The sequence below is a fragment of the Pygoscelis adeliae genome, unplaced genomic scaffold, assembly GCF_000699105.1.
Source record: "Pygoscelis adeliae isolate BGI_AS28 unplaced genomic scaffold, ASM69910v1 Scaffold16, whole genome shotgun sequence".
NCBI classification, from domain to species: domain Eukaryota; kingdom Metazoa; phylum Chordata; class Aves; order Sphenisciformes; family Spheniscidae; genus Pygoscelis; species Pygoscelis adeliae.
Window position 1 is genome coordinate 1,157,035 of NW_008825162.1, and position 9,981 is coordinate 1,167,015.

At 34.7% G+C, this 9,981-nt stretch overlaps 1 protein-coding gene across 1 annotated transcript in view; it reads right to left on the reverse strand.

Annotated features, from left to right (window-relative positions):
* FER (fer (fps/fes related) tyrosine kinase) overlaps positions 1-9,981 on the reverse strand; it is a 173,492-nt gene that overhangs the window by 87,953 nt on the left and 75,558 nt on the right. The window contains exons 11-12 of the mRNA XM_009328711.1: positions 8,875-9,078; positions 4,927-5,049 (exon numbers count right to left, since the gene is read on the reverse strand). Of these exons, the coding sequence (XP_009326986.1) occupies positions 4,927-5,049; positions 8,875-9,078 (327 nt within the window). The remainder of the gene's footprint in view (positions 1-4,926; positions 5,050-8,874; positions 9,079-9,981) is intronic.

A 9,981-nucleotide genomic window follows, 5' to 3' on the forward strand; every position in this document is an offset into this window, starting at 1 on the left:
TAGCCTGCTTCTTCCTTTCAGCTGAGATTTCTGCTCCTAAAGAGCTGTCCTCAGGTCAAACAAATGCAAGATGATCTTCCAAAAAGGCAGCACCAATTACTGCAGTTGTTTTCCTTATCAGCACCTTACTTCTTTCCTGTCACAAGATGAGAATCTCTAATTGAGTGACAGAACTACTTTGTGATAAACTTGAAAGTCTCCTTTCTAAGTCTCTTTGCTTCTCTCTAACTTCTCTCAGCAGGCCTAAGAAGGCTTGCCTGAAAGCAAGGCTCTTCAGCGACTTCCTTCAATTCCTCCGTGTCAGCCTTGCTGGCCTGAGAAACGCGCTGCCTGCACCACGAGCACATGTTGTCTACAACAGCGAACTTCAGCTTGTTTTTGCAAAATAAAGCAAAACCAAACAAAACACCTGCAAAACCAACCAACACTAAGCAGAGCCAAAACGCAGGAAAACAACTTTTGGTTAGTTTTGCATGGATAAGTGTATGTTAACTAATTGCTGAAGGAGACAGTATTAGCTCTGTGATACTAAGAAGCTGAACATGGAGCAGACAGATTGTTTATGCTTTCCGTCTCTGAAAGCTGAGCTCAAAGACTTCTAAATACAAACTACAGCTCAAATTGGTTCAGTGACTGAAAAATTAGGGTCATGTCAGACTTTTATGAGTGCATTTTCATTAAAAGAATTTCTCTGCCTTTACCTTCTCACTTAAATCTATATTTCTTCATCTTTCCACGTCTAACTCATTAACATACTCATATCTTGCAAGACAGCATCAGATCCACACGGAATTCTCAGGTCATTTGCAAACTTATTCATCAACATTAGAACCACTACTACGAAATAAATCTTCTTTTTTTCTTTTAACACTTTCATTCATCTCACTCGGCACTATTTATGGTTCATCATTTTCCCATGTACAGAAAATGTTTGAGGCCATATCACAGGCTTCTTTGTCTCATCAAAATAGATCCAGAATTTTTAAATGAAAGTTACTGGCAATGAATACATAGCCTAACTCACCTGACAAAGTAGCAGTTAATTATTTTTCATAAGCTCAGAATTTAAGTTACTACAGCAGATCCAAAGACTAGGACTACATTAGCACTACTAAAATAGTAGATCTCCAGAGTAAAACAGTTGAGGCTGAGGACCTGAAACACTATTTTGGGGGAAAAGCATTATTTCAGACTAGATCTCTCCTGGTTCTGAAGACTGAACTCCCTCCCATCAGCAGTTGTGCATCTTCCTATTTTGTTTCAGCTGAAAGGAGTAAAGTTTGAATACTCAGAGACTGCTCAATGATGGAAGCATAGCATCCTAAGCGGCATTGGGTAGATTTGCTTCAAAAGTGTATTTCTGATCCAAGTGAAAACATTAATGCAGATATATCCAAATAAAAATGGTATTCATTATTTCCTTAATGACTCTCTTTTCTAATAGTCAAACTGAAGCATATCGACAACTTAATACAGATTTCTTAAACGTAAAAAACGTATTTCAGAAAATTTAAAAACCTTCACAACATGAGGTCAAAGATATTAGAAAGTTAAAATGTATTTAATATGGTTAAAATAGCATTTCCACTAATAAAGTCCTTAGGTATGCATTGAGGTTACTCAGGGGCTTTATGTACCAGTCATTCCATCAATAATAAATTGAAGAACATAACGTGCATTTTTTCTAAAAGATTATAAATAAATATGAGACTTCTCCATTAAAGAAATCACTTGCAGATATCTTTTTAATGGCCTCAGTTTTTCTAATTTAAATTCTATTATTACAGTATCATTAAAATTCCAAGCAGGCAGATTTGGTCTACATGAAATGGGACGTGGGACAGGCCTTTTGTGGCACAATTAAGAGTGTTCCTTTCAAGGACAATGTCACAGAAGGTGAACGTTAATTTTACTAATATGGTAAAGGAGGATGAATGACTGTGGGAAGGAAGGAAAGCAAAAACAAACTACATAGCATAATTTTTTTCTGTGAAGTTCTCTGTCATATTTAACTTTCACTTTCTAAACAGGTTATTACAGGGATAGCAATTTCCATAAAAAGATTAAAGATTGCACAAAACGTCAAAGACTGCTTTGCAGCTACAATACGAACAAAGAAAAAACAGTCTTTGCAGATGTCAAATGATTTTTAAGGACATGATCAAAGATGTTCTGACAGTAGCACATGATGCATAAAATACCCCCAACACTAGGTGTCAGAGTGCATATGCTATTTCTGAAAATAACTTAAAATGTCTCCACTTCCCCATATGAAAGCCAGAGCTCCATGTAAATTACAAAGGAAAGCTCATAACATACTTTTTCTTAGTTCTGAAATATTTTTTTCCAACAACTAGTTTTTATCAGATGGGAGAACTAAAATGATCATAAAATTGTAGCTCAGACCCGAAGGTATTACAAAACAAAACAATTTAAATATTTTTTAAAACAGCCGCTCTAAAACAATTTAAATCACCTAGCTAACACACTTTTCAATACTGTCTTACTTGGTTCAAATTGCTGGTCGTGAAGCACCAAATACACGATACATTGGTTTTATTTTACACGAAGTGTATGCAGCTATCAGACAGATCACATTTCATAAATTCTTGAAAGCCTACATACAACAGATTTAATATGTATATTTAAAAAACCCTATACAATAAAGTTTCCTGTCACCCAATACCCTTCTTAGCCCTAACAGTCAGTATTACCACGGACACCCTTTCCTTTACTTCACGTTACCTATCAGAATGAAAGTTGAAAAGTTCATCAACCCTAAAGGAAATACTCTTGAATATTAAGACTGATGCACATCGGCACAAAGCAAGTCATGTGATGAAATAAATGGAGCCTGTGTGATTGGATTTTATGGATAGATGCTGATTACTTGCAGCATTTTGGGAAACCTCAGTAGTCGAAGTACTTTTTCACTGCAGCTCAAATCAACTACCAACTGGTCATAAAACTAGCATGATCCTACAGGAAATACTACTATTTCCACTGATTTTAGTTAATACTAACTCAAATCAACAAGTCCAGAGAGGAGTGGGCCCACTTCATTTTCCCCCTGAAAATAAGAAAAACAAAAAACTGACCTTTCACCCAGTGACAGTAGAAGAGCTAAAAATTCTGTCTTAAAAATTGTCCTCCATCACTTTGTAAGGAGGTTATGATACATCTGAATGTGGGGATAGTGGAATGGACTCAAGTCCTGGAAAGACCCACAACACAGTCATACCTGTCTGCATGGTTATCATCAAGGGATTTTAGACTATCCCTATGTGCATTTACACCTCAAAGGACACGAGATCAAGTACAGTAATGGAGAAATTATCAGGAAAGTAATTTGGGACTGTATTTCTTCCATAGTATAGGTACTAGAAAAATTCTTTGACTATACATAGTTACACAAAACTATGCATAAATTAAAACTTAACTTTATTAAAAAAATGATAGCAAAATGAAACCAAAATGTCAGGAATATGGAAACTCCCTGTCTTCAAAGTAAACAACAGAGAATGAAGAGATGATGTTTTCCAGATGTTGTTTCCCTGTTTAACCTTACAGAGAACTACTAAGAATAAGTTCTGTTATCATTTAGTATGTAGTAACATACTGCACTACAGTTTTACATTTGCTAAAACAGGGCTGCTCTCACAGTACATGCATTATATAAAGGCAGGAAAAAAAGCCAGGAAACAGAAAGAACATTAAACTTTTAGTACAAATATGGTATTATAAAAGACAAAAATTTGCAAACATATAAAAATATTTCCTTCTGAGTTTGACAGCCCCTTATTTTTAGCTTAAACGGTTTATATCAAAATACAATTATTCACACATCAAAAATAATGTCCCATGCTTTCTCATAAGTTCTACAATGAATTTAAGCAATAGTTTACGTTCAATAAAGTGTCAGTTTGGTAACCAGCAAGACATTAACCTGAAATGTGTATTAACAAAGCCCCATTCTTTAAATTTTAAAATTATATGTAATAGGTAAGCACAGATAAGTGTAAAAAAATCACATTAATTGTGAGAAAGGGAATATGCTTTAATTTCTTAGGATTATTAGCAGAAAAGAACTAGAACCTTGGAGTAGGAAACTAACTCTGAAATATAAATTGTTATGCTTCCCAAAATTTTGTAGAACACAGAAGGTGCTTTACACATGCTTGAAACTAGGTTTTTTTTTTTTTAAATCAAGAACAAATGGCTTACTCATAGTTAAAATGCAAAGATTTACGTGGCAAAGAGTTGGCTTATGAATGAAATATCAACTAAGTAGATACTAACTGCAAAACTACTGGAGGATGCCAAGGACACCCTTAAGCTTTCTAAACAGTGATATAGTTTAGTATTTCCACCCCTTTTCGTTTCCCTCCTGAAAGACTTTCTGCAATAACTTACTGATTAAAAAGGGAACTTTTATTTCAAATTTGCAATGACGCTGGAATGACAGTACCTTTTTCCATGTCTGTATAACTTATATCTGAGATATAAAATAGAGACAAAACGGAGTTGTCATAACTCTTCCAAATTTCATGAGAACTTTACCACTTAAAGAACACAGTTTTATCAAAAAAATTTCTTCATCACAACTTTATGGGCAATGAACTACTACTTTCAATTTCTTAGTAGTGAAATCAAAATGGGAAACCAAACAGAAAAGTAGGAGGAAATTTTGTGAGATGCTGAATGACATTCTTTCAAGAGAGTAAAAGATTTATTATAAGGATGGAGTGTTATTTTAAAGGAATGTGTTGCACAGAGCAGAGAAGGTTGAAAAAGCTCAGAAAGAGTCACAAAACGAGCAAGAATGAAAAATCTTCTGAGCAGTTGCATAGGAACATATTTTAAATAACAATACAACCCTCCCAAATTCTTTTCAGTTAAATAGAGTTCTTGGAATGTATGCATTACCTTAACAACAGGATTCAGCAGAACAACACCTGATTTCTTTGTAATAACTTGCTTTGTTGTGTAATGATGTTCTATAAGCTGAGGAATAGTTGGAAACCCAGTTCCTTCAAAACGATACTGATTCTGTATGGAGGTAAAAGGAAATAATTGTTTCTCTACAAGCAATATTTAGAAGAAGAAACTGCAAAAGCGCATCACCAAGCTTCTCTCACCAGTAACAGAACAAAGAAATGCTCGCTTTTACAGAACTAGGTTTCTTTCCTGATCTATTTAATAGCATTTCTACTGAATTAAATGGAATGATAGTTAGGAAGATGATAAATTAATAAATGCAAAAGTACTGCATCACTCATTTAAGGCAACATGATAAAATAACTATTTATTTAAACTCTTAATTTAAAGAGATAGGATGGTTAAACTTAAAACTCTGACGGAGTGAAATAAAAATATTATAAACCAGAAAAAACAACACTAACATCCTAATTACTTAAAGTTCCAAGAATTACAGAAAACAAACTAAAACGTAAACATCTGACAATAAAATAAACAGGAGATAAGTAACAATATCTTATTCAGATCTTGCTGCATTTACAGTGTTTGATAAAATTAATAAACCCCTGGCACAGAGTACAAGATCCATGATTGGTCTTTCATAAGGAGTATATACCAGAAGAGTCTACAGCAGCTAAAAACAGAGGCAGGTCATGCATATAATTCATAGAGAAGTTGGGCAAGACAAAATTCCTCCCACCCCCCAGCTTCATGAATTTATTTCTTTTTATATACACAATTGAACACAATGGAAACCATTAAATCTCTTAACATTTTCTTACAAGCATGTAACATTTTCTTAGCAAAGGCTGCTGTGACATACCATCCTTTCAGGTGTCAAGGGGAAAAAATGTATTTTCATTGCTTATATTTGCCCATACACTTGATGGGGAAAAAGAAATAGTAAAGAAGTGTTTATTTCATCCTCCTGAATGTCTTAAATTATACACTGCAGCTGACTGGGAAACAGGATGAAGTCTTGTGCCTACACAAGACTCAGCATCTACAGTTAGAGAACTCTTCCCCCAAGAGAGGAACTGCCATAAGCCAGCCTGGCAATGGCAACAATAAATAAGTACTGCAGTTAAAAAACCTCAAAGCACAGACGGTGATTCAAGTTCATTTACACAACTGGGCAATGAAAACCTCTACCACTGGCATGCAGATTTTTTTATTTCTAGCCCCCAGGGTTAAACTCCTTGCACAACGCATTTTAAGTTTCTCTTCCTTAGGGGTTAAAACATTAACTTCCTGAAACGTGTTATCGCTGTTAGTAAAGACAGCTTGGTTATGTCACCTATTTTTAACATTCCTGGTTCTCTACCATAAAAATGTTTTCATAGTCTGATTACTTTTTGTTGTTTAGTTTGTTTAACTTCATTCACTTATTAAATAGTGACTCAGCTTTGACTGACCAGTAACACTAGGTCCCATTCCTTTCAAATAAGTTCCTTCATATTTCTGTGCTGATGATCCAAAAAAACTGATGTCCTAAGAGTCTCCCTAGCACAATAATCAGTACAGCCTATTATTTCCTCATCTCAGACCCAGCCGTGCACCCATCTGCTGCCATCTATGTAAGACCTTCAGGGCAGAAAGTGTCCTTTCTTTGATTCTGTGTATTTACACCGGATCCTGACCATTATTAAGATCACTAACAAACAACAATTTGAAAATAGCACAGCCTCGAATAGCAGCAGTGAAAAACAACAGTAGCCTTGAATGACAGCAGTGAATTTTGATGCTTAAAGCTGAACGATTAACTCATTTATCACACACATAGTTTTATTAGTATTAGCCTTTAAAATAATGGGAAAACCTGAGAAAGTACACTTATGCAATTAAAGGACCACTGTTAAAACAGATATATGTCCCACTCTGCCCTTCAGTATTTGATTCAGAAGAAAATTTGTACATGGAGACCTGTCAGTGATCCAAGAGTGTGATATGACCAGCCATAGAGAACTGATTCCACATTGTTCATACCAATGTAAACAAACAAACAAATCCCTTGCATTAAACTCTCCTCAAACTTCCCTACCAAAACGTTCACGAATACAATCCCTCATTATACGACCATAACAGTCCCACCATCTACTAACTCCTTTTTAGAGCTTAATAAGCTTTTTCTCTTTTTACAATTGATGCTGTTTTCACAATAAATGCTGAAAATTCACCCCACAGAAGTGCATAAGGAGTCCTGCATTTCTTTAAGTAAAAGTTTTAACTTCCATGATTGCCAAGAAAATCTGCTACAAATTAATCCCAAGAGCAGATGAACATAATGCCCTATTACTAAACGTACAAGCAGACAGATCTAGTGACCTGATGATGTTTGGACTGTCCAAGCTATGCAATATTAAACAATATTGATCTTACATTTCAAATGTAATTCCTAAGACAAAGTAGTGAAATTATGGGAATAAAGATAGCTTTTTTTTTTTGGTGGAAAAACCAATACAAAAAAGAATCAGCTTACAGGTAGGGTGGCCTCAAAGTAATACTTAGTAAAAAACCCTGTATTTTAACCAACTTGAAAGTCCAACCTACATTTTTTGGAAGATTTACTTGCCATATACAATGATTTACACAAAATTATTTCAGTCACACCAAGTATACAATGTGCATTTATTTCTGCTGGGTCGGGATCAGAGAGCTCCAAGCATCCTGTAAGACTCTGTGCATCTAGGTATAGGCAATGTTATTGCTCTTATTTTCTCATTCAGCACTCTGACACATCAAAATCTTTAAGGTCGTAAATTCAAAATAAAATAAACACTGACTTCGTGTAAAGGTTCACTTCCCCAAGGAAAACTCTAGGTTAAAATTAATGAAAACTCCAGCTGGACAAGTGTCCATGACCATTGATCCTACAGAAGCCTTCCAACTTCTATGAAGCCTGAAAAGTATCACTGCCCCTCATTACAAGGGAATAAACCAGGTACACAATATTGACTCCTCCCAGGCATGCTGCATCAGCTGGGGATTTAGATGAGGAAACTCCCTCATCGCTATGCAACTAAATTTGTGTATTTTTCCGTATATGGGAGATTTTATTACAAGAGACTGAAATATGTTTTGGCAGCATTACTGAATCGGAACTGAGAATGATTTGCTGCTATGTCATACTTCAAGAAGAGTATCTAGTAATGTTATGAGAACTGTCATATTTTGAATGTGTTTGAAATTCTGAAAGGTAAAAAGAAAAATACATACATTAAAAACACAATTAATGTATTAAGAAGAATAAAAAGAAATACATTGGGTAAAGGCATATAAAAATTAACATACTGTTTAAAATGACCAATTTTTCCTAAGTTAGAGCAACAAGGGGATCAATTCTGGTCCTTAGAAGCATGTATGCTGTGCAACATCCAAAAGCGTTTGTGTTATACTGAACAAAACAATATTCATAGGGCTAAAAAGAACATAAGCATCTCCAGTGCATCAGGGACTTCAATTCCCAACTGTATAGAAACCAGCACAAACTATTTTCTTTTCCGTGAACGTTCAGGAAGATTCAGTGGAATCTTTACAGTCTGAATTAAAAGTAGCCTAATGAGCACCAACTATGAAAATGGGTTTAAAAATAAATAAACATACATCTATAAATTAGTAGTAACAAGTTCTGGATTTCAAAACATTTACAGAAATATCTTGGCTTTTCAATGTAAGATAAAAGATGTTGAATAACCTCATAGTTCATATTTCTCTTTTGTTTCCCAAAATGACCTTTTCCCCTGATTTCAGCACTGATGGAAGTATTTCCAACAGCTTTCATATTTTCATATAAAGGCTAAAGCCATTTGCCATAGTAAATTATGTAGATCCTAAATTGTTTAGCTGAAATTATAAACTTCCTAACATTGAATATTCAGTACTATATCAGAGACGTACATCAGCATATTGTATGATAAAGTGTCTCCGTTGTCCATCTGAAAACACAGAAAGGACATATTCACCAGGTTTCCCGTGGCTCTCTCGCACCAAGAAGTCTCCTTGCTGTTTTAACAGCTCCTGGGCTTCTATTCTTGGAATTGCACCATGATACCAGTCTTGCTCAGCCAATGGTTTCTCAGTGGTTGATATTACATCAAAGAACTTGGGAAAAATATTGAAGAAAAATGTTACTATAACAGTACATTTTTAGAGTTTACTTTTACATGAAAAGTATGATAAACAATAATCTAAATTATCTATGTCTATTAACAAACAAAATCAAGGCTCTTACATTTACACAAAAGGCACACTGATCACCTTCTTTTCTATTACCTAAAAAATTAATATATAAAAAGCAGAAGTTTATGGAAACGTCCATAAAACCATGTAATATTTTTCACTTGGCCTGCTATTTTTCCTAAGCATACCGACCAACTCCTTCTTACACATTCTGACATGCTATTAACAACAATTCAAAATGAACCATTTCTTTATCCAGACAGAAACTTCTCAGACATAAAAACATAATAAATTGATTTATACAAAGCATTTGAATTGGATAAATTGTTTTCATGGAATTTACCAATTGCATCCCAAAACAATTAATAGCTCTATGAGACATTTTTCCTAGCATTTACACTGTAGCACGGAATATACACCTGTGTGTACTGTGCTTATGAAATAATTTCTTACAATCTTTGTGCCTTCAGAAACTCTACGCTAAACATAGAGTTTCTGAAGGCATAAAGATTGTAAGAAATTACTTTCACTGGCTATAAATGGAAGGTAATGAGTTTTAACCTACAATTTCACATATTAATTTTAACAAGCTTACGTTGTTTAAGAAAACACTGAGGAAAATTTTGTATTTTGTTCAATAACCGCTTCAGATTTATTTGTTATGGCTAGACAGACAAGCCCTTACTTAAGCTGTATGTTATTCAAAATCGTTAGTGCCAGAGCTCATAGAAATTCTCACTGCCAGAGTGGTAAAGCTCTGAACAAAATAACACAGTGCGTTCTGTATCGTGAGTTGAACAGATATGTGAATGTGTCCCAGGCAAG